The sequence below is a fragment of the Podarcis melisellensis genome (genome assembly GCF_964234715.1).
Source record: "Podarcis melisellensis genome assembly, chromosome: 4".
In the NCBI taxonomy this organism is placed as follows: domain Eukaryota; kingdom Metazoa; phylum Chordata; class Lepidosauria; order Squamata; family Lacertidae; genus Podarcis; species Podarcis melisellensis.
The window spans coordinates 88,082,272-88,106,872 of NC_138531.1; the positions used below are offsets into that span (position 1 = coordinate 88,082,272).

Sequence of the window (24,601 nt, forward strand, 5' to 3'; positions counted from 1 at the left end):
CATTCCCTTTCCCATGATTTGAGCTGTGCAACAACAAGAGAGCTCCGACTTTTTTTTTTAACGAAAGACAAATGCACAGAAGTAAGGCAGTGTTGATCAATATAACCAGGAGCCATTGATCAGTGGAACAGAGCAATGCTTTCATTGCCTTAAAAATCAATCATGCACGGTGACACACACAAACATAAACACAGAGTACCGGATATCTCGCAGCCAAATTTTAGGGTATTTTTTTTGTGTGTGTTCCCAAATAGTGTGATAGAAGGAACCATTTGCTTGCTTGCTCGACTACGGCAACAACGTTTTAACTCCAGAAAGTTTGAAGAGATTTGACAACGGGCTAGCATTTGCACAGGGTCTTCTCAAGGGTGTATTGTTTCGAAGTTCAGCCTCGTAACGAAGTTCATGGTAAGTTTGATTGGCATATTAAGGTAAGTGAATGTCTGCTGAAGCTGATCTTTTAGGCAGCCTTTAGGCACCATAGATAAAAATGAATGTGTAATGGTAGACTAACTTCAAAGAACCTGCAGTGAAGTTGCACATCGTATCAGATTCCTAAGGCACAACCCATCGGAACGTTCCTTCTGTGTAATAATAATAATAATAATAATAATAATAATAATAATAATAATAATATATTTATATCCTGCCCATCCGGCTGGGTTTCCCCAGCCACTCTGGGTGGCTCCAAGCAGATTAAAAACAGAATGCTGTAAAACATCAAACATTAAAAACAGCACTGAAAAGAATGGGTTCAATGCATGAGCATCGAGTTCCAGCAGCAATCCTGATCTTTTCAATGCGGTTTGCACAAAGAACCATCTCACTAGATGGTGCCCCGCATGCGTTTTCTGCTGTGATTACACAAATCTGACAATCAATGCATATCTAGGCTCCCAGACTTTGGTGCTGATGGCAGAGGAACAAATTGGCACTGCTCTGAAACGGAAAGCTGGCTTTTATTAGATGTGTTGGTTCCGGAATAGCAGGACGCAGCAGTTGAGGTGATAACCTTTTCTGAACCAAAGTTTGAGCTGTGATTACTTATTAACACACCCAAGTCACCTCCTTTCCCCCCTCTTAAGGTGTGTGGAGGACTCGAGGCAGGAGGTGTCAGGTTTAAAAAGGGCAAGGGTGGGTGTGATGGCCTGGGACTTGGGCTCGGACTTGGAACCGGAGGAGTCTCTGTCCGCACCGGATCCTTGGCCTCAGGCGGCAGGTGAACCTAGTCTGGGGCCTGATTCTGAAGAGCCCCAGTCTGCACAGGTTCCCCTGCAACAAGCACCAGCTGAGCCGAGTCAGGGGCCTGAGCCTGCCCTGGCTCCAGATGTGGGGATTACCATGTTGCCTTCTGCTGGGCAATCACATCCAGCTGCTCCACTACCAGTTGGGTCAGGAGAATCTGAGGCGGCCTCTGGGTCTAGTAACCCACTGAAATCTCCCAAGCTGCAGAGACTCATGTCTGAGAGAAGGAGAGACCTGAGTACTCGCAGGAGGAGTGCTCGCCTTCAGGCAAGACAGGGAGGTGAGTCACCGGGGGATCAGGACCAGCCATTACCCCGACAAAGATAAAAGGCTGTCGGACCCCACCCCAGGTTGTGGGAGCAAGATTGCTGCTTGTTGGAATCTGCCTGTTACCCTGTGCTTGACCTAGCCTGGATTCCTGCCTTGGCCCTGTTGGACTGACTCCTCGTGGGATCCTTGGATTTGGGACCAGACCTGGACCATGTTGCTCAGGTTAACCCCCGGGCCCAGCACAGTGAGAAAGCTCAGACTTGGGGGCCAAACGCAGCCCTCCAGACCTCTCCATCTCATGCTTGGGACTCTCCCCAGGCCACACAACCTCTCCGGGCATTGCTTCACCCTCTGCAACGGAGTGTATCTGCCTTCTGCCAAGAATGTGCCCTTGAACTGTGAGATAAAGACTCTTGCTTAGCTGGGTGGAGTCTGACGCGGGAGAGGGGGGCAGCGATTTGTAGGGAACCATACTGGCCAGGAGGCACGAGTCGGAGGCAGGGGAAGCTTCAGAGCTGGAGGGTGGCGAACCGGATGGGCTATAGAAGTGACAGTGTTGTTTTTGACAATACAGTGGTACCTCGGGTTAAGAACTTAATTTGTTGTGGAGGTCTGTTCTTAACCTGAAACTGTTCTTAACCTGAGGCACCACTTTAGCTAATGGGGCCTCCCACTGCCGCCGTGCTGCCACTGCACGATTTCTGTTCTCATCCTGAAACAAAGTTCTTAACCTGAGGTACTATTTCTGGGTTAGTGGAGTCTGTAACCTGAAGCGTCTGTAACCTGAGGTACCACTGTAAAGAGTTAGCTATCTGCTGTGTTCATTCATTGGACATGTGTAGAAACTACCCTACTGCAAGGCTTATAGCCATTGCTCCACCCACTTTCACCTCTGGCCCCACCCACCGCCAGCATGTTGCCCCCAACTGGAAGAAGAGGCTACACACAACAACAGGTCCCTCAGATGGGCCCAGAGGGGAGGTGTGGACAAAGAAATGGGACCACGCCTAATGGCCACACCTCCCAACAGCCACAAATTCAGTGGAAGCATGAAAGGAACGTCTCCTCCACATGATCAGAAGCTCAGGATTGCTTATCATGCGGTAGAGCCCCATGTAGCTATAACAGTGTGCGCATTACAGGTCCTTTTTATACTAACACTGAACATGCAGACGTTGGGAGTGTGGCCAGCACCGTTTTGGTTCCTTCTCCAACGGCCATAGCTTCCAAGCACTCAAGGACTTTGCTGTGCAAGATTCATCCAAACATCCATTAAGTATTCATTCTGATTTTCTTGCACAACGCTTACACGTAGTTAGTTAGATTGCATCTGGTCTTTATCGAGCATTTATGCTGATTTGCTCCCTGGTTGTCTATGTGTCTTCGCATTAATCGTATGTCCGTCCCATATTTTTCAATGCCTTTAACCCATCACTTCCCAAACCACAAAAAGTCCAATGGGGGGGAGTACATTTGTTGGATTAGGGCAACAGAGTCTTTATTGACTTTAAATGCACAAACCTAGAGTTATGGTGGGACGCGGGTGGTGCTGTGAGTTAAACCACAGAGCGTAGGACTTGCCAATCAGAAGGTCGGCGGTTCGAATCCCCACGACAGGGTGAGCTCCCGTTGCTCGGTCCCTGCTCCTGCTAACCTAGCAGTTCGAAAGCACGTCCAAGTGCAAGTAGATAAATAGGTACCGCTCCAGGGGGAAGGTAAATAGCGTTTCCGTGCACTGCTCTGGTTTGCCAGAAGCGGCTTAGTCATGCTGGCCACATGACCTGGAAGCTGTACGCCAGCTCCCTCAGCCAATAAAGCGAGATGAGCGCCGCAACCCTAGAGTCAGCCACGACCGGACCTCATGGTCAGGGGTCCCTTTACCTTTAAAGTTACGGTATGCATTAGATTCCTGCCTCCTGCAAAATACTGACAGAGCCTCCCACAATGTTTATTGTGGGTCCCTCCCTCACCCTGTTATTTGATAGATGACTTCCTCTTGTTTTGTTTCCCTAAACTGTGATGTTGAAAAGCATTTCAAACATAATGATGGTGACGGGTGGAGGTTTTCAAAGAGCTGCAGAAAGTCAATGTGACTTCAAGGTGCCCATTGACCAATGGAACAGTCCCTGGAAAAAAAATCCATAATGCAGAGTGACACATGGCCTCGGTGCCTGCCAAATGGAAGTTGTTTGGGGTATTTCCTCGTTCTTTGGTGTGGGTTTCACGTATTTGTTTAATGGAAGTTAAAACCCTCTAGAGGGTTTATTTGCCTTCCTAAGGCTGCTATGGAGAACGAGGGGGAAGTATAAAATCTGAAACCATCAGAAAGATTAGATTCCTCACCCCTTTCCCAGCAGGAGATTTTACAGTTTGGGATACATTTGCCTGCCTGTACGATAAATAAGGTAAGGATTGATGCTGCCTCGCCGTCATATTTCAGGAGGAATCCAAAAGATCTCCTTAAGGAGAAGATCTGCCTAATGTCAATTTTGGCTTACAGGTGGGTCAGGATTTGGGCTTGCCAGATTCCTAATGAGGCTAGCTAGGATTGGTGGAGTTCCCAACTTGTCCATCTGTTATCAGTCTGGTTTTTATTAAGAAGATGCGCAAACGTGTTATTGTTTGGACAGTATCTTTGCATTTTTGGTTGAAGTCCGAATCCTTTTTTTCTTGCAATTTGAAGAAAACATTGGTTTGTTTCTTATTGCTCCAGAGGTCAAGCTCCATCATCTATCTATGTGACACAGGCAATTTAAAAAATAAATAAATGGAGCTGATTGTTAGACACCTTCCTTATGTCTTCTAATCAGAGCAAAAGCAGCTAAGGATGTGGAAATGTCTTATTTAATTTGTTTGGAGTGGAACACAGAAAAAAGGCTGGAACCAAGAGACAGAGAGCTGAGATTGAGCTAACAACAGCATTGTGAGTCTGTCCCCTGATGAATTACTACTCCCATCAGCCCCAGCCAGCTCAGGAAACCTGAATAAGCTGTGCCTCCACCTGTAAATGAACTCAGATATTACATATAACACCTTAACCTTCCATATCTTCCTCCCGAAGGTTATTAAGCCAGGGCGAATACTGCATCCCCAAAATTTCACACTGCTCAGAGAAGCTAGGAGAAGCAGGTTGAGCATAGTAATATTGTAATCTACAATTTGATGATTCTATGGTTGTTGGATTCTATGTCAAGTTTGGTTTCTCAGTCTCTCATTTCTTCAATCTTAAATTCAGTTCTCCACATTTGCAAATCAGTTTGCATTAAAAAAAAAAATTCAAGGAAATTGATCAGCTTTTGGGTGCAAATTTCTCCTAATATACCCACTTTCCATGTGTATGTTTGCCTAACATACACATTTTTGCAAGGTGATTTTTCCTACTATAATACATTTTTGCATGCCGTTTTCAATAACATGTGATTTTTTAGGCATATATACTTGGCTGGAGAACTGCATTGCAGAATTTGGAGAAGTGCAAATTTCAAAGGAGAGCGGAATTTCGATTCACATGTTGTTTCAGAAAAAGCCAATTGTTGTTGTTGTTTAGTCGATTAGTCGTGTCCGACTCTTCGTGACCCCATGGACCAGAGAACGCCAGGCACTCCTGTCTTCCACTGCCTCCCACAGTTTGGTCAAACTCATGCTGGTAGCTTCGAGAACACTGTCCAACCATCTCGTCCTCTGTCATCCCCTTCTCTTTGTGCCCTCCATCTTTCCCAACATCAGGGTCTTTTCCAGGGAGTCTGCTCTTCTCATGAGGTGGCCAAAGTCTTGGAGCCTCAGCTTCAGGATCTGTCCTTCCAGTGAGCACTCAGGGCTGATTTCCTTCACAATGGCTAGGTTTGATCTTCTTGCAGTCCATGGGACTCTCAAGAGTCTCCTCCAGCACCAGAATTCAAAAGCATCCATTCTTCGGCAATCAGCCTTCTTTATGGTCCAGCTCTCACTTCCACACATCCCTACTGGGAAAACCATAGCTTTAAGTATACAGACCTTTGCCGGCAAGGTGATGTCTCTGCTTTTTAAGATGCTGTCTAGGTTAGTCATTGCTTTTCCCCCAGGAAGCAGGCGTCTTTTAATTTCGTGACTGCTGTCACCATCTGCAGTGATCATGGAGCCCAAGAAAGTAAAATCTCTCAGTGTCTCCATTTCTAGAGCCAATTAGCTAGGTTTAAATGCAAACAGTATCTGATTTCTCTTCTATCCCAATTTAGAAATGATGAGGAAGGGGAGGCGAAAACACAGGCTGCTGTTTTTAGTGGTATACATGTAAACTCCATAATGCCTATTTCCTGCAGCCTTTCCTGTTTGTTTGTTTGTTTGCTTGCTTGCTTGCTTGCTTTTAAGTCTCTTGCATGTTAGAACATATTGCAATGATGTGAGGAATACCTCTGCCAAGAGATGGTGCTATAGGATTTTCTTGCTGCTACTGCCCCCCCCCCAACTTCTTTCTGAAATATAAGATTATGTACATATTGCTATGTTTCCCATCCTCCCCTAACGGGGAGAAGTTCCATGACGGTACCAGCTGGGCTTGGCTTCTTTTGGCTCAGAACATACTGGAGAGACCTGTCAGGAGTAAGCATGGACCAATGGTACCAAATAGTATGGGAAACAGCCCTACTAGACAAATTAACCAATAAACTGAAACTGACACAGGGACAAATAGAAGACGACACCATCACCCCTGTAAGGCTCCCCTTTATCACATACACAGCCCAGCAAGACGACGACAAAAATCCACCAACAGCATAGAAATCAATATGGCTATACTGATCCAAAACACCCACCCACCCCACTCACACATGAAAACAAAGACCATCACAGCCAACCACAAATGAATACCAAACCCTAGGCCAACCCCCACCTCTCTCACCACCAAAGGAACACAAGCGAACAGCAAAGAACCTGCGCATGTAACGCTGACACCAAACCCTACATATAGTAAGTAAAATAGAAACATCACCACCGCCACCCATCTTTCCCCCCCTCCACCTCTTTCCCCCTTTTTTCCCTAATGTCTCAACAAATGAAATTGATTTGTAAAAATGTTACAGGGGGGGGAACATGAGAGAGAGAGAGAGACATTGCACACTTTTGCAAATCAACAAAATCTTTAATATAAATAAATAAATAAATAAATGAACGAACATACTGGAGACTTAGTGTATCTTTGCAATATTTGTAAAAACACATTTGCAAAGATAGATTTCTTCCCAAATATACAAGTGGAGTCTAAGCTGTTAAGTTGTGGGTGAACATATCAGATGACACAGTGATTCTTCAGACAGCTCTTGTTTATTCACAGGCCAGAACAGAACTGAACTGAAGGGTTCAGCCAGCCTGCTTATATAGAGCTCCAGTACAACGTAACTGTAACAACTTTCTGTAACTATCCAATCACTGAACGTCACTTTCAATCCCTTATTTACAGTATCCCCCTGCTGGCCCAGGGTGAGAACTTCAGTACATAACATAAACAGAGGTGAACAGCAGACACTCTTACATGGCAGCAGATATGCTAGTGTTGCCATACATCCGGAATTTCCAGGACATAGCTGGGATTCGGCCATCGAAAACAGTGTCTGGGCTACTCCCAAAGAGAAGCCTGATGCCATCAACCTTCCAGCCAAATCACAGCTCACTGTTGTGTCTGCTGTCCCTTTGCTGTCTTGACTTTTAAACAGCAGTTTCCCTGTGGAGTGAATAATCAGACAATAGGCATAATACGGGAGTGGCTGGAGCTCTCAGTGGTAGAGCCCTTGCTTTGCATCCAGAATGTCCCATGTTCAATCCCCAGTCTCTCCAGATGGGGCTGGCAATGATAATGGTCAGCTTCCACTCAGCAGAGACCAGGAATGGAGAACTGGCATCCCTCCCAGAAGATGTTGACACTCCACCTTCCATCAGCTCCCACCAGTACCAGCCAGCATGACGAATGGACAGGGATGATGATCTATTCAATTTCCATCTCACCCTTCCTCCCACAGGAGTCAAAGGAATTGTGGGGATTATGGAGCATCTGGGAGTTGGACAGCGACATCTAGAGGTCCATAAGCACCAAGGGATGTGGGTGGCACTGTGGTCTAAACCACTGAGCCTCTTGGGCTTGCCGATCAGAAGGTTGGCAGTTCGAATCCCTGTCGCGATGGGTGAGCTCCCGTTGCTCTGTCCCAGCTCCTGCCAACCTAGCAGTTTGAAAGCACGCTAGTGCAAGTAGATAAATAGGTACCACTGTGGTGGGAAGGTAAACGGCGTTTCCGTGCACTCTGGCTTCCCTCATGGTGTTCTGTTGTGCCAGAAGCAGTTCTTTTTTTTTTTTTAATAATAATTTTTATTGGGTTTTCACATTTTTAAAAGACAGACACACAAGAATACAACAAAAACAAAACAGATATAGTCTCAACATCTTATTTTCTTAACCTTATTCCCCAGACTCCCCCCCACCCCCTCTTCATACATCCCTATTCTCATGATTTACTCAACAAATTTTAATTTCGTCTTCTTAACCTATAATTGATATTTTTAATATATCTCTTCATGATTAATCCCATTTCTCTTTTCCCAAATCTTATAAACATTTAGATTTCTTTCCTAAGGTCGGCCTAGGTTCCCTTCCACAGATTCCCCGTTTTTTTAAAAAATAGACCCTTTTCACCCAACCCGAAATTCATCATCGTTCTTACCCTTCTGTTTCCCCCTCCCCCCTTCCCAGGTTCTGGTCCCTTTTCAAATAAAAGTCATCCGTAGTTTTTAGCCCGGATTCCTTACGTCCGAGGCCTTTAAGTCCCTTTCAGTTCCTCTCCGTCGGTTTTGTTGGAAATCTCCTATATCAGTCATCAAATCTCGAAGCATTCCATTCTCCATCACTCCAATTTTTCTTCCCACCAGAATGTTTGGTAACAACTGCTGCCAAAAGACAACCAGCCTTTCATGATCTAAAGGAAAGCCCCAATCATATTTCTTGTGTCCTTTAAGTTCCTGAATTCCAGATACTTCAGGGGCCCCCTCCTTCATCCTTAACATCTCTTGCAGAGTTGTAATCCAAATAATCCAAAAGTCTTTTCCCTTACATTCCACCATTGTAGGCTTTTTGTTAGTGTTTTCCAATTGTTCTTTCTCCTCCCCTCGCTCTCTTTCTTCCGATTCTTGAGATGTTGTTTCTGTTTCGGCTGCAGATTCCTTTTCTGTCAGATCCTTCATGCATTCAGCAGAGTTGCTTGTTCCTGAAGTCAAGGTCATTAATTGTTTGTTCATACTCAAGCTCTGCTCCTGCAATATTCCCACAAGATAGAACATCCTGTTTATCTCTGCCTGTAGTTTTCCTTCTGCAGCCATTGTAGTAGCTTTGGAATCCCCCTAGAGGGATTCTGGTTACTTTGTAAACTTTTCCAACAGTCCAAAGCCTTTTTTGTTTCTTTCTATCAAGTCTCCAACCACTTTGTTTCAATTTAACTTTTAGTTCAGAGAGATATCAGTTAACAAGTTTTCAATCTGTCCATTTGACAGCTCTTTTAGCAACTTATTCTTCTTCACCAGACTCAAACATGGGACTCTCCCTGGTCCGGGGGGGGGGGGGATTTCACAAAGAATTTCTCCTCCCTCTCCAGCACAGCACTTCTTTTGTTAAATCAGCACTTCTTTTGTTAAATCGTAGAAGTTTCTTTTATACCGTATAAGTGTATCTTTTCCGCCTTAGTTCTCAAAACTTTGCTTGAAAATTGTCTGTAATTAGGGGGGGTGCGGACTCCCTTTTAGCACACCCTCCGGTCGTCTCGAATTCAAGGGAAAAATTTCTTATAGCCAAATTCCGTTTACTCACGGGTTAAATCTTTCCGTCCAAATTTCCAGGGAGAAAGTCAGCGCTCTCCGGTCGTGGCTCGCGGCTCCGCTCCACCGAGGTGTCGATCGACTCTCAGCGCCACACCGCCCTCCGTACCCTTTTTCAAGGGTCGGCGCGGCAAGACCCATCCTCCGTGGAGCCGATTCCCTCCGCAGCTCGGAGGGAATCCGCCATTTCCAGATCGCGCCAACCCGGAAGTCCCAGAAGCAGTTCAGTCATGCTGGCCACATGACCTGGAAAGCTGTCTGTGGACAAACGCCGGCTCCCTCAGCCTGAAAGCAAAATGAGCACCAGAACCCCATAGTCACCATCCAGGGCTCCTTTACTTTTTTTTTTACCTTTACCATAAGCACCCATAACTGGCCTGTATATTATTGAGCTAGTTGGATCAATGGTCTGATTCAAAATAAGACAGCTGTTTATCAGAAAGCGTCTCACTTAAATGCCACAAATGGTCCTCTCCCACAATCAAAAGGCACCCTGTTTTATTTCCTGATTTCCACATGACTTATATACTGCTTGATTGTAAAAAGCAGTTTACAAAAAAGGATAAAGCAGTAAGATTGTCAGTAAAAGAAGAAGTTAAAACATTCAAAACATTGAAAACATAAAACCACCAGTAAGCTAAATGCCAGATTAAAACGCACGCCAACATTCTGCATGTCTGAGTAGCAGCAGCGGAGCTTCATGCTCCGGCACTGGGGGCTGAGAGCAGGTGGAGGCAGGGCTGGCGCGCGTCCCGGGGGCAGGGCACACTGCCTGCAGGGGTGGGGCCCCCAGCGTGGGGGGGCAGCTGTGATGGCACCCTGGGGATCGCACTGCCGGGGGCGCTGCACTCCCCCCACACTCCTCTTCCTCCGCCAGTGCTGGGTGGGCTTAGAAGATTTTTTAGCAAAGCTGCCTGCCTGAGGTCAATAGGCAGGGAGTTCCAAAGTTTGTGTGCCGCCACACTAAAAGATGGATTTGCAACTTCCAGTTCTGCAGAGCAAAGCAGCTGAGCTGGCATATATAGTTAAAGACAGTCTAGCAAGTAAACTGTTCCCAAGCTGTTATATACTAACACAGGCATCCGCAACCTGCAGCCCTCCAGATGTTTTGGCCTACAACTCCCATAATCCCTAGCTAACAGAACCAGTGGTCAGGGATGATGGGAATTGTAGTCCAAAACATATAGAGGGCCGAAGGTTGGGGATGCCTGTACTAAGACCTTGAAAATGACCTGGCAGCAAATTGGCAGATCTCTGAGCAGAGGTGTTCTATGTTGACAGCGCCTCACTCCTGTCAGCAACCGCGGTGCAGCATTCTGCACTAACTGCAGCTTCTGGATCAAAGGCAGCGGAAGCCCCATTCTTCATTTTATAGGGATCCACTTTTATGCAGTACATCTACTCAGCCTTTTCTTTTCGTTCCCCATGTCCTTCCTAAGAAGAGATACAGGATGTGCACGGGAAAATGCTCCAAATGCATTGGGACTGCCCTCCTGCCTCTGGCTGTCTGCGCTATCGTCTCCAATCTCCTCCTCTACTTCCCTAATGGAGAAGTGTTGGAACCACGCAGGATCACGGACCTGGTCTGGTTCTTCCACGGTATTCTTGGAGCTGGAATATTGGTAAGGAAAAAGCTGGCACTGTTTCTCTTATTCATGTTTTCAGCTTTGTGTGAAACGAACCTAAAGGGAACCTAACGCAGGGCAGATCTGAACTAGAAAACAATATTGATTTATATACCGTATTTTTTGCTTTATAAGACTCACTTTTTCCCTCCTAAAAAGTAAGGGGAAATGTGTGTGCGTCTTATGGAGCGAATGCAGGCTGTGCAGCTATCCCAGAAGCCAGAACAGCAAGAGGGATTGCTGCTTTCACTGCACAGTGATCCCTCTTGCTGTTCTGGCTTCTGAGATTCAGAATATTTTTTTTCTTGTTTTCCTCCTCCAAAAGCTAGGTGCGTCTTGTGGTCTGGTGAGTCTTATAGAGCGAAAAATATGGTATATAAAGAGAGAGAGGAGAGAGAGAGAGAGAGAGAGAGAGATGATAGATATGATAGATAACATTTATTTATTCAGATTAAATTTTTACAGTCACATATCCAACATACAACATAAGAAGAAGAAGAAGAGTTTGGATTTGATATCCCGCCTTTCGCTCCCCTTCAGCAGTCTCAAAGCGGCTAACAGTCTCCTTTCCCTCCTTTCCCTTCCTCCCCCACAACAAACACTCTGTGAGGTGAGTGGGGCTGAGAGACTTCACAGAAGTGTGACTGGCCCAAGGTCACCCAGCAGCTGCATATGGAGGAGCGGAGACGCGAACCCGGTTCCCCAGATTAGGAGACTACCGCTCTTAACCACTACACCACACTGGCTCCCATAAAAATAAGATTCCAAAGTATCTCCTCCCCTTTGTCAGTCCTATTGTTAATCATTTCCTCCTGCATCTTTTATGATAATCCAAATCTTTTACCTCTCCATTGTGTCCAAAATTCACCATTAAACTACAAGTGATATTCCAATCCTATTAATGGTTTTAACTGTTTACAATGGTCTTTACGATAAGTTTCAAATTTTCCCTATTCCATATTAAAATTTTGGTCTTCCTGATTTCTGATTCCTTTGGTCATTTTAGCCTTTTCGGCACCCAACTTGATCCGCCATTCTTCTCTGGTAGGGACTTTATCTTCTTTCCATCTCTGGGCCGATAACATAAAACGGAGTCGAATGTATACTGGAAATGTAAGGAAACAGAAGGCACCTTTTATCATATGTGATGGAAATGTAACGTGGTAAAAGAATTTTGGGAAATGATATATAATGAGTTGAAAAAAATGTTTAAAATAACCTTTTCTTAAAACAAACAAACAAACAAACCCAAAGCCTTCCTTTTAGGAATTCTAGGTGCTGAAATCCCAAGGGAGCAGAAAAGACAATTTATGTATGCGACCACGGCTGCGTGGATGTTATTGTCCCAGAAATCAATATTGATTTTATACTTTATGCAAGATGTAATGATGACTGGACGCAGGTGGCGCTGTGGGTTAAACCACAGAGCCTAGGGCTTGCCAATCAGAAGGTCGGCGGTTCGAATCCCCACGACGGGGTGAGCACCTGTTGCTCGGTCCCAGCTCCTGCCCACCTAGCAGTTCGAAAACATGTCAAAGTGCAAGTAGATAAATAGGTACCGCTCTGGCAGGAATGTAAACAGCGTTTCCGTGCGCTGCTCTGGTTTGCCAGAAGCGGCTTAGTCATGCTGGCCACATGACCCAGAAGCTGTACGCTGGCTCCCTCGGCCAATAAAGCAAGATGAGCGCCGCAACCCCAGAGTCGGCCACGACTGGACCTAATGGTCAGGGGTCCCTTTACCTTTACCTTAACGATGACCACCAACTTGAATGGTTTCAAAAGTGGGTTATACAAATTAATGGGGGATAAGAATGGCTACTAGCCATGATGATGATTAATAAAAGAACACACACACACACACACACACACACCTTTCATTTCTAGAAGAAATACTTAGGTAAGTTGTTGGCATCTGTCATTCTTGAGAGACAATGGAGTGCGCCTCCGGGGGTGAAGTCAAACTGCTGCGTTAGCAGCACTGAAGTGAGCTCACAGGGCTCAAGCCTGGGCAATGTGTGTGGAGGTCTGGACTGATGTCAAGACCACCTCTCGGCCTCACTGATGTGGTCCAAAGGAAAGCAGAGCAATACGTTTGGCACCAGCTTGGCTGCAGGAGTTGCCAGAAGGAGGCATACAAGACACAATCCAACTGTCTTAGTCTTAGGGACGAAAAGCTTACTCCTTAGGCTTTTCATCTCCCGAAGATATCTGTTGTAAATAAAAATATGCCCTTTTCCCTTATGGGGTATCCAAGAGCCCATATAGAGTCCTTACATAGGTTCCCTATTGGTAGGAGAAAATAACAGAGGCCAACCAGAGAATATTGAGAAGCAAAGCAGCTTGTAAGCTTGATCTTTATTGATCTGTTGCAACAGGGTGCTCCCCTCACACATAGGAAAGGAGGAGGACCCAGAACAATGGCCTGCAAGGCCTTATAAAGACTATTGAAATTGCCACCCTGTAGATCAAGACCACCCCCAGAAACATTATGCATACATCACAGAAGGGGTGTAACCTAAGACCACCCCTCAGATACATCCCACCTACATCACAGAAATTTAAATGTTGTTTTTCTCTTGTCCTTGTTTATTTCCTGTCTGGCAGGTTACTTGATTGGATTTCCTGGGGAGCCTGGCCATTCTTTTGTAGTGGTAAAATACTTATTTCCTGGGCCAGGTCACAGGCTCACACCTTGTATCTTAAATGTGTCCTTAAGACAGGATTTGTGAGGAAAGAGACAATGGGGAGACTTTTCCATTTTGACCATGCAGAGAAACATTTGCTCAGTTTAGGAATCAAAATGGTTCCAGGTTGGCTTTCCTGTGCTGATCTATGTACATGTGGTTATGAACGTTGCCATATATCTAAAACCATAAAATTCCTATCACATATCCTGCAAGGCAGCAGAGGTTTAGGATCAGAATTTCCATTCTCCTAGATGGAGGACCTTCCCAGATTGATGAGCCCCCACCTGCCCCTCACATCCATAGCTGTCAACTTTCAGATTTGAAAATAAGGGATCAGCAGCCTCACCTGTCCCGGGGACGGTCTACGGGATATCTAACGATCCAGGATAGCAGCAGGAAGCAGCAGGAAACGGCGCTGGAATAAGGGAATTTCCCGCAAAAAAGGGAAGGTTGGGCTGTTAGAGGGACACAGGCCAGAGTTGTGGGTTTGTGAGCTGAGTTAGAAGCCGGGCGCAGGCAGAAGCCTGTGAAACCGAGGCTGAGGCTATGAGAGAAGCAGGGAGGAGGAGGACAGTCTGCCGAGACCCAGCCCCGTGTGATGAACTGGATCTAAGGCATGGGTAGGCAAACTAAGGCTCGGGGGCTGGATCCGGCCCAATTGCCTTCTATATCTAGCCCACGGACAGCGTGTTTTTACATGAGTAGAATGTGTGCTTTTATTTAAAATGCATCTCTGGGTTATTTGTGGGGCATAGGAATTCGTTCATTCCCCCTCCCCCCAAAAATAGTCCAGCCCCCCACAAGGTCTGAGGGACAGTGGACCAGCCCCCTGCTGAAAATGTTTGCTGACCCCTGCTCTAAGGTTGCAGGCAGAGGGCAGGGCCACCCTGGACCACAGCTGTCAACTTTTCCCTTTTCTTGCGAGGAATCCTATTCGGAATAAGGGAATTTCCCTTAAAAAAAGGGAAACGTTGACAGCTGTGCCCTGGACGGGAAGAGGGAGCGGTGCGGAGAAATAAGGAATCTTCATTTAAAAAAGAAGAAGCAGCTTTGTGCATTTGCATCTAATCTTGCCCCTTTCTAAAATTTATTTATTGGTTTGTGTTTTTCTTTTCGTAAATCTACCGAAAATTAAAATAAAACTGGGAATAAGAGGTTCTCTCAGGACAGCGGAGGGCCTGTGTGGCAGTCACCCTATTTCTAACAGGAAATGTTCTGGGTGTGGGTGGTGTGACAAAAATGTGGGGTTGAGGAGGGGCAGTTGGGTTGGGGAGTGAGAAATGCCCCTATTTTCATGTGGGGAATGTTGCAGGGTATGAGATAAGAGACATATGGGAGGCCACAACCAGCCCCCTTCAGGGAAAACAGCTTATTTATGTTGTGTTGGTTTTTAAAAGAAGCACCCAAACGTCATCATCAAGGAAAGGCATGAGCAGAGAGGCAGTGTGGTTTGTGTTCTCAGTCAGAACATCACTTCTTGGGAAACATTTAAATAGAAATAGCCTAAGGTCAGATTGGTTGGCGTCAGACATGCGCATGAAGAACAGCAAAGGGGGAGGCGCACCCATCGATCTTCCGACAACAGCACTTTGAGAGTAGATATTGACCCTTAATGCAGACTGCTGCAATTAAAGTGCATGTTTCCCCGTGAAATGACATATGCGCTGACCGTTGGCGGGTTGTTCATTCCTGCAAACACCGTTGTACAGTTTGCATTTTGGATGCCATCGGTTTGTTGTTAAATAACGGCTGGTGTTTTACTGCTGTTTCCCCGGGGAGCCTTTTAAAACGTTTACCTTCCCCTTGATTCCAGACACAAGGGCTTTACTCTCCATTCATCACGAGAATGAATGGGAAATGGTCACTGAACTCGCTATATCCAGAAAAGCTTGATTCAAATCCAGAAGAGTATCTGTCTGTTAAGGCACCATTGTTTATTTTTCAGGGCTACTTTCCCCTCAGTGTGTTATGTTTATAGCTCTTTCGGTGCTGGTGTCTTACTGTAATGAAAGCCAAAATATTGAAGATTGCTTCCCCATCTCGCATTGTACGATAGCCTTTTTGAAAATTTGATGTGAGGTTAACTTATCATTTGGGGCAAAGCACATCTTGATTTAAACAAATCCGTCAATGAATGGCTCAAAAGCAACTGGTTAGTGGATTTAAACTCTTAAAATGGCAACAACTGTTAGTTGGAGGGAATAATAATAATAATAATAATAATAATAATAATAATAACAACAATAATAATAATAAATAATAATAATTTTATTATATATACACTGCCCATCTGGCTGGGTTACCCCAGCCACTCTGGGCGGCTTTCAACACACATAAAAACATAAGATAACATCAAACATTAAAAACCTCCCAGTACTGTACAGGGCTGCCTTCAGATAAAAGTTCTGTAGTTCTTTATCTCATTGAAATCTGATGGGAAGGCATACAGATAGTTGTTGTTGGAGGCTATAAAAATGTCCCTTAAGCAGATGGAAGGGTTTTTTGTGGGGGGGAGGGTTGCGTGAAGAAAAGTGACTCACATAATCAATATTAAGAAGTGCTTAGAATTCCTGGGTCAATTAGGAAGTTAAACCAGAGGCCACCGTTCTGGGCTGTGCTAACTGAACCACCAGGAACATCTCTCCATTATGCCAGCCTTCTGGCAAAGTTCCACTTTAGCTGCAAAAGATAGAGAGAGAGAATGAGAGAACAAATACACCACGTCCTCTATGGCACACAACTGTCCTTGGAATGAGGCTAGATAAAATAAAAAGCAAATGTGCAGATTGTGCAGAAGGGCCTCCAGGAATTAGTTGGCTTTGGGTGTCGCAAGAAATGAGAGAGGGGGAGCACCAATGGGTTGCTGAACTTCCATTTCCCGCCACCAGTTCCCTTCTGCAACCGAGATAAGAAACTTCAGCAATATCCTTAAAGTCTCAGGTGTTCGGAAATGGAGTGTCTGGCCTAGACTTGATGTGGTGTTATGGTTAGAGTGTTGGACTATGACCTCGGAGACCAGGGTTTAAATCCTCACTCAGCCTTATAAAAGCTCATTGGGAGACCTTGGGACAGTCACTAACTCTTAGCCTAACCTACCTCACAAGGTTGTTGTGTGGATGAAATGGGGAGATGGAGAAACATCAGCACCACCTTGAGCTCCTTGGAAGAAAAGGTGGTGTGTGTGTGTGTGTGTCTGTATTAACAAATCAACAGGGGTGCACATAACTCTACTCATTGATGTATTCAGTTTCCAGTTAACCCTCCTCACCCCCCAAATGACAGTTTATTAGACTCTGTGCTGTTTATGCCTACAAGTTCTTTGCCATGTCTACAGGACGTCACTCTCAGCGAAATGATATCATTTCCCTATTTAATCCAGATTTACAGCTGCAGAAGTTCTGGTAAGGAGAAAGAACCAACCAACAAAATACCATTTTTACTTGAAAGTAATGCACACCTTTTTTGGCCAAATGACATCGCAAAAATCAGGATGTGCACGAGATTTGATGGCGCATTTACATCCGCCAGCGAATACTTTTTGGTTTCAAGGTTTTTGAAAATCTGAGGTGTGCGTTAGATTCGATGGCTCATTAGAATTCACGTAAATACAGTAGTAAATCCGAATTAAGGGGTGGCACCATTTTTATGTGAACCTGCATACATAAACAGCACCACAGCTACAATAAACTGCTGCATATGTGGAAGGGTCCTATGATAAATGGTTACAAATCCGCTCTGGAAATTGGGGCAGGGAAGTGTAGTTATGACATTATAGGCACTACCCAATAGACACCTTCCACAGATGACTTTCCCACATTCAAGCGAAAACACTCTAAAATCCTTCAGGGCTGTTCTTGTCCCATCCTTTGTTGTTGTTGTTTAGTCATTTAGTCATGTCCAACTCTTCGTGACCCCATGGACCAGAGCACGCCAGGCACTCCTGTCTTCCACTGCCTCCCACAGTTTGGTCAAACTCATGCTGGTAGCTTCAAGAACACTGTCCAACCATCTCGTCCTCTGTCGTCCCCTTCTCCTTGTGCCCTCCATCTTTCCCAACATCAGGGTCTTTTCCAGGGAGTCTTCTCTTCCCACGAGGTGGCCAAAGTATTGGAGCCTCAGCTTCAGGATCTGTCCTTCCAGTGAGCACTCAGGGCTGATTTCCTTCAGAATGGATAGGTTTGATCTTCTTGCAGTCCATGGGACTCTCAGTCTCAGTCTCCTCCAGCACCATAATTCAAAAGCATCAATTCTTCGGCAATCAGCCTTCTGTCCCATCCTTATCACTACAAAAATGTCTGTTTATTTGCAGACAAGAAGAATAACTATCAGACCCATCTGGCACTTCCGTTTAGAATTCTACTGCTTGCCTTCAGCTTGATGTCTCATTCCTCATGCATGTCAGCTGCCCTCAACACTAAGAACAATTTTGTCTTGGCAAAAGCCTTTGTTTGCTTGTGTAATAACGACGACTGCTTTCTTCCACCACCATTTAATGTGTGCTTTCCTTTTCCTCCAGGTTTTCTTGCCAGCATTTATGATATTGGGTGTGGGTGAAGCCAAATGCTGCGCTAACAGATGTGGGGTAAGCAAAGCCTTGTAAATGGGGGGGGGGGAGAGAAATGCTCCTTTCTGTTTCCCCTTCGCCCCAGTTTCTCCACATCATCTCTTAGTCAGCATTCCATGGTCAATGAGAACAGCCAGTCCTCGCTGGGTTGTTTTGAATTCCCTTCCCCTTAATATAAGGATGTGGGTGGCACTCTGGGTTAAACCACAGAGTCTAGGACTTGCCGAAGGTCGGAGGTTCAAATCCCTGCAACGGGGTGTGCTCCTGTTGCTCGGTCCCTGCTCCTGCCCACCTAGCAGTTCGAAAGCACATCAAAGTGCAAGTAGATAAATAGGTACCACTCTGGTGGGAAGGTAAACAGCGTTTCTGTGCGCTGCTCTTGTCCGGCCTATAGAGCAAGATGAGCGCGCAACCCGAGTCGGTCATGACTGGACCTAATGGTCAGGGGTCCCTTTACCCCCTTAATATTCTTCTCTACTTCTTCAAACTCTGAATGAATAATACAGAATCTAGAGAGAATAGTGCAATTTAAAGAAATTACCTATGAAATTTAAAGAAAACAGAGGAACTTAAAGCAAAGCAATATTTATAATATTTATAATGGCACAAACTAACGGCTATACTGTATTGACGAATCGATCAATTGCAGTAAGTGGCACAGTTAGTGTAGTCTCCTCCTAACTTCCTCCAGCCAGCCAATTTAGTTGTAAAACAGAAGTTCCCTTTTCTGGTTCCCTAAAAGCTTGGAATAAAGTTGATTATTACCATTCCAGGGCAGTATGCAAAGTTCCCTCAGCTGGAACTGTTGAAGCAGACATGTCAACAAGATAACACTTATTATAACAGCAGACAAAATTTAAAAGATAAAAAACAAAACTGTAAGTTGGGCACACAGAATGAGTACATTTGCCTATGGGTTAAAATAAAGTCAAAGAAAAGACTATTGGTGTGATCAGGAAAAAAATGTACGCTTTTTCAGATTGATCTGGAACTGGGCCAGGGTTTGGACTTTTCTATATTTTGCATAAATTTCATTACTTATGTTGGCAGGATCATAGTCTGATTTACCACAGTCTGGGAGGAGGGATAGTATACGCAAGGGCCTTCCTTCACCAGTGGTTCTTTGTGCAGGCACTGTTGATCATTTGACTCTCTCCAAGGCCTGTTTTTCTAAACGTGTTATGGTTTCGCTTTTGTTTTGCTTCCTCGCTGTTCTTCGTGTTGGAGACGTCTCGTTCTGGTGATAGCACGATGCTTCCTTCTAATCTCATCTTTCAGAATGCCAAGGTCTCACGTAGGAGGCTGCTGCCTAGCACAAAACTGCAAACAGTTCACTCAGAGATGATTCAGAGTTGCATATTTAATCTATCTTTGATCCATCATGGCTTCTTTGCTGTGTGCCTCGAAGTTGCCAGGAGGGTTCCTCCAGAAAACCTGTTTATGAAGCATCTGTCCTGATTTGTTTGCAGTGAGATGGGACGACGCTGGTTACTTAACAAGCGTTTGCTTTCATTATTCGCTTGCAGACAGGTTAAATGACTGTCACTTTCCTTATTGCCCACCCAACTTTTGGGGAAGCTGCTTCGTTGAGCAAGGTCTCCCGGTCAAGTATAATTGTGTGAAACTGAATTTGCAAATGTGTGATGGAATCCCACCTGGAAGTACCTGTAGTTGCTGGTTCCATGGGCCTATCTAGGTTCAGGTGAACAGGCGGGGGATCAACCCCACTGTTAGTCAGGTCGAAATTGCATATACCTTTTGGAGTTCCAAACGGCTATGATGCTAACATGTCTATTGCCTTCCAGATGGTCCTCTCTCTCGTCTTTGCTGTGCTCGGAGCTGTCGGTGGACTGTACTGTGTGATCATCTCATCCTTGGGGTTAATTAGTGGTCCTCTCTGTGATATCGGTGACGAAGTATACATCTACCCTTTCAGGAATGACAGCTTAGCGTGAGTATAATGGAACCCCTCTACCATCAACATTACCACTGCATAGTTTGTGCAAAGAAATGGTATATACCACAGCAGCAAGGACATAGCTGCTGGTTGCCCAGTTTCCCCCTCTCCCATTCTTCTGTCCACTTTCCCATTTGCTGTAGCAAGGGGGCCGGTGGAGGACGATGACGACACACTTGATGGAGAGCCAGCAAGCACAACCTGTCCTCCCTTCCCCCCGATATGATGTCAACCATGTAAGCTGCAGATGATTATAATGGGCCTCAAAGTAAGAGCTGGAAACCATGGTTTGGAAGTGCGTTTTCAACTTGGAGGCAATCTTACGGTCACTATAGTTTGCTGTCTTCGGATGCAACAAGAAACTGTGGAGGTTTCTTGGAAACCAGGAAGAGATAAAACTAGTGTGCTTCAGGAGTGAAGGGGAATATGAGAGCCTAAGCCATGGAATATGAGAGCCTAAGCCTTTGGGATGCGGGTGGCACTATGGCTTAAACCACAGAGCCTAGGGCTTGCCGATCAGAAGGTCGGCAGTTTGAATCCCCACGACGGGGTGAGCTCCCGTTGCTCGATCCCTGCTCCTGCCAACCTAGCAGTTCAAAAGCATGTCAAAGTGCAAGTAGATAAATAGGTACAGCTATGGCGGGAAGGTAAACGGCGTTTCCGTGCGCTGCTCTGGTTCGCCAGAAGCAGCTTAGGCATGCTGGCCACATGACCCGGAAGCTGTACTCCGGCTCCCTCGGCCAATAAAGCGAGATGAGCGTCTCAACCCTAGAGTCGTCCGTGATTGGACCTAACGGTCAGGGGTCCCTTTACCTATACCACCTTTTAGGCCAATTGCCTCACAAAGTGATCATAGTCACATCAATAAACAATTGTTTTCTATATAGATTAAAATACTGTAACACTTTATACCGAGTTCCCCATGACCGATGCCTTAAAATGAACTAAGAATGTTGGGAAATTAAAGCTACACTAGGAATTTGGTTCATTTCAGACAAGTCATAGTTAAGATCAACTATGGTTTGTTGGGTTCAGAGGATGTTGCAAGGTGTGGTTAATTAAAAAGGGAAGGAAAAGTTTCTGGACTCCTCCTCCCAGCTGCACCGGGGAAGAGGAAGGTGTGTATGGACCTGATGAAGGCTAGACTTATTCCTGTTATGATAAACCATTGTTTGCTATGATTCCTGAATGCGGCCTTCAAATCTGATGAAGGATGTATTTCTCAGCTGAAAGTTTCTAGCAAAACTCAGTTTTGACTTCTCTCTTTGTAGGGACAATTATTTGTTTAACCAGACAACCTGGAGCATCTGCAAAAAACCCGAAAATATTATCCTTTGGAACATTGTGTTGTTTTCCCTCCTGCTGGCAATCGGGCTGGCTGAAGCCATCCTCTGCCTCATCCAAGTGGTCAACAGTCTCATCGGGTTCATACGTGGCTTGAGGGAAAGAAAGGTGAGTGCATGGGAGAAAATTGGGATGCGCACTTCAGATCTCTCGCCTCCAATAAAGTGTAGCAGAATGGGGGAAGATAGAAGAAAAGGCAATGCAAGCATTACGGGGCATAGAATATATTCCTTATAAAAACAGTTGTGCGAATGAGGTCTAGAAAACCATGAGTTGCATTTGAGAGAATGAACTGGTTTATCCTTGGTTTATGAAGGAATGAAACTGGTCGGCCATTTTGTATTTGGGTTTTAGTTGTGAAATGTTTGCTTTGCACTCAGATCAGATATTGGGAACCTTTGGCCCACTTTCGTATGGCTACCGCTGCAGTTGCCCATTTGTATTCAATGTGTCATGGTAGGTTGTACAGTGGTACCTCTGGTTGCGAACAGGATCCGTTCAGTAGCCCCGTTCGCAGCATGAAAAGAACGCAACCTGTGTCTGCGCACGCACGGGTCGTGATTCGCCTCTTCTGCGCATGTGCATTATGTCATTTTGCATGTCTGCGCATGCGCGAGTGGCGAAACCTGGAAGTAACCCTTTCCGGTACTTCCGGGTCACCGCGGGACGCAATTTGAAAACATGCAACCTGAAGCAAGCGTAACATGAGGTATGACTGTGTTCCTATTTGGGGGAATCTCAGGCCTCTAGTTCAACTGTGGCCCTCAGACCTCTCTCTTAGGCCCCTAGGACTCTCCCCAACCTCTCTCCAGGCCTGCCCCTCCTCATCCATGCTCTAGGCCCTCCTGACTGGAATGTGTCTTTGAACAGTGATAATCCCTCTTGGCTGACTGGCTGAAAGACAGGTGTGTGTGTGTGTGTGTGTGTGTGTGTGTGTGTGTGTAAAATGGCCTACTGTACAATGATAAAATTGACATGGCGGGAGGCAGCAATGCTTCCGAATACCAGTTGCTGAAAACCACAGGAGAAGATTGTGCTATTGGGCTCGAATCCAGTCACTTTTATTGTATATAGCCAAAGGCCTTTACAATGGACGACAGGGAATAAAAGGAAAACTTGCTGCCAGCACAAATTTGGCTACCTGGGGTGTAATATATAGATGTTTATCTGCTAGGAGTTGTGCTTGAATCCTGCTTGTATGCTTCCCACTGGCACCTGACCACTATAAGAATGGGATGCTAAATTTAGATAGACCATTGGCCTGATCTGGCCTGCTGTTATATAGCGTGGGGTTGCCATTATTTCAAAAAGTGAATTTTGAAATAGTTTTTTTAAAGGAAATTCGCCCAAAACTTCCAACATGTGTTGCCATACTTCAAGATTTTCCAGGACATTTCAGCGCTTTCTGCCCGGACCCTGCTTCCGACGGCCGAATCCTAGCTATGCCCAGGAATTTCCGGACGTATGGCAACCCTAATATGGTGGTTCCCCATAGCTTGGGGGCACAACCTGTCTCCCCCAGAACCGTGTGTTCTGTATTGCAGGCCCAAGTTCATGGAACCCCTTTCCAGTTAAGGTCAGACATATCTCCTCCCTATTGAACATCTGGGGCCAAGTGAAGACTTTTATTGTTGTTATTATTTAAATTAAATTATGAAAAACTAAAATGAAACTATGCTATCTGATTGCGATCTTGACTTATTTTGTTTAAAAAAACTCATCCTTTCGCTTGCTTGCAGACGGATATTGCAGGAATGTGACCGGCCTACGAAGAAGACGAAAGACAAATAACCAACAGCCAACATGTGTAAAGTCAGGATAGTGTGTGTTGTATATTTATAGCCGTGGTGGGGAGCCTGGGGCCCTCCGATATTGCTGGACTCCCAACTCCCACCAGCTCCAGCCAGCATGACCAATGGTCAGGAATCATGCGAGTTGCATGTAACCTGGGAATATCTGGAGAGTCACAGTTTCCCCACCCCAGATTTATAGGAACCAGAAACACAGTGGATTCTTATAACCACAGAAAGAATCCCAAAATGTTCTTTATATATATATAAAGTTAAACACTATATAGGTAGGGGGAAAGGTTGTGTGTAATTTATTTAGGACTTTCTTGAGATTATAGTAGATGGACCTTTGGCCTGATCCTGCAGCCTATCCTATGGTTACCAGATTTTTTTCAATGAATCTGGGGACACTTTTTTTTAAAGCTGAGTAGCAACAGGGAGTCAGTAGTGGGGAAGGTGAGGCAAAAGACCCTGGGCCCAAGCACACAGGCATATTGTATAAAGGTGCAAAGCCCTTCTTTCGCACCCTGTGAAACATAAATGCGTAGAGTTTTTTAAAAAAACTGGGCAATGGCTGCCCACCCGTGGCTCTGGAGCCTCCCCTGATCTGTCAAAACAAAGGGGGGAAGGGGGAAGGAGATCTGTACCACCGGACGTCCCCGGTTCCCCTTCGGCAGCGGCAGCAGCAGTCAGCAGCTCAGAGCCAGCCAGAGCCAACTGCGCTACCAGGCTGGCTCCGGGCTGCTGAGGCTGCCGCCGCCACGTTTCCCGGGGACAGATTTGCAAATCTGGGGACATTCCAGGGATGGAATTTGTCCGGGGACAGGTTTGCAAATCCAGGGACTGTCCCTGTGAACGTCTGGTAACCCTAGCCAATCCTTATGTTCTTGTGTTTCATTTATTCCATCTCCCTTTTGAGAGCAAGCAAAGGACAGGTGGGTCTCCTGCACCCCCTCCCCCAACATAAATCCTGGTTCCACTCATTGGCTTTTAGCAAATAAATTATGCTGTTCGATTCAGACATGCTCCTGTGCCATGTGGAATAGCAACATGCATAAAAGGCCCCTTACACTGCTGGGTGCAATACAAAGAGAAGCCAAAGGGCCCCAGCAATATTTAATCTTCTGTCCCACATGCAGATTTTACAGCTATTATTATAAATGAGCTAGTTTTTGTGTACTAACCATGCAAACAAAAATCTTGCCCTGTTCATCCTCCTCCTCCTTCTCTCTCTCTCTCTCTCTCTCTCTCTCTCTCACACACACACACACACACACACACACACACAC

General features: G+C 45.5%; 1 protein-coding gene across 2 annotated transcripts; it reads left to right on the forward strand.

Moving 5' to 3' along the window:
- The first annotated feature begins 239 nt into the window (after positions 1-239).
- LOC309369327 (transmembrane 4 L6 family member 1-like) lies at positions 240-23,828 on the forward strand. 2 transcript variants are annotated; one of them, XM_081910185.1, is made up of 6 exons: positions 240-408; positions 10,785-10,967; positions 18,174-18,239; positions 20,027-20,172; positions 21,450-21,630; positions 23,262-23,828. In XM_081910185.1, the coding sequence occupies exons 1-6, from the start codon at positions 406-408 to the stop codon at positions 23,280-23,282; spliced, it is 600 nt and encodes a 199-aa protein (XP_081766311.1). In that variant the 5' UTR covers positions 240-405; the 3' UTR covers positions 23,283-23,828. The 2 variants fall into 2 exon arrangements, with proteins under 2 accessions (XP_081766311.1, XP_081766312.1); XM_081910186.1 differs by lacking the exon at positions 240-408 and adding an exon at positions 3,862-3,920.
- The last annotated feature ends 773 nt before the right edge of the window (positions 23,829-24,601 follow it).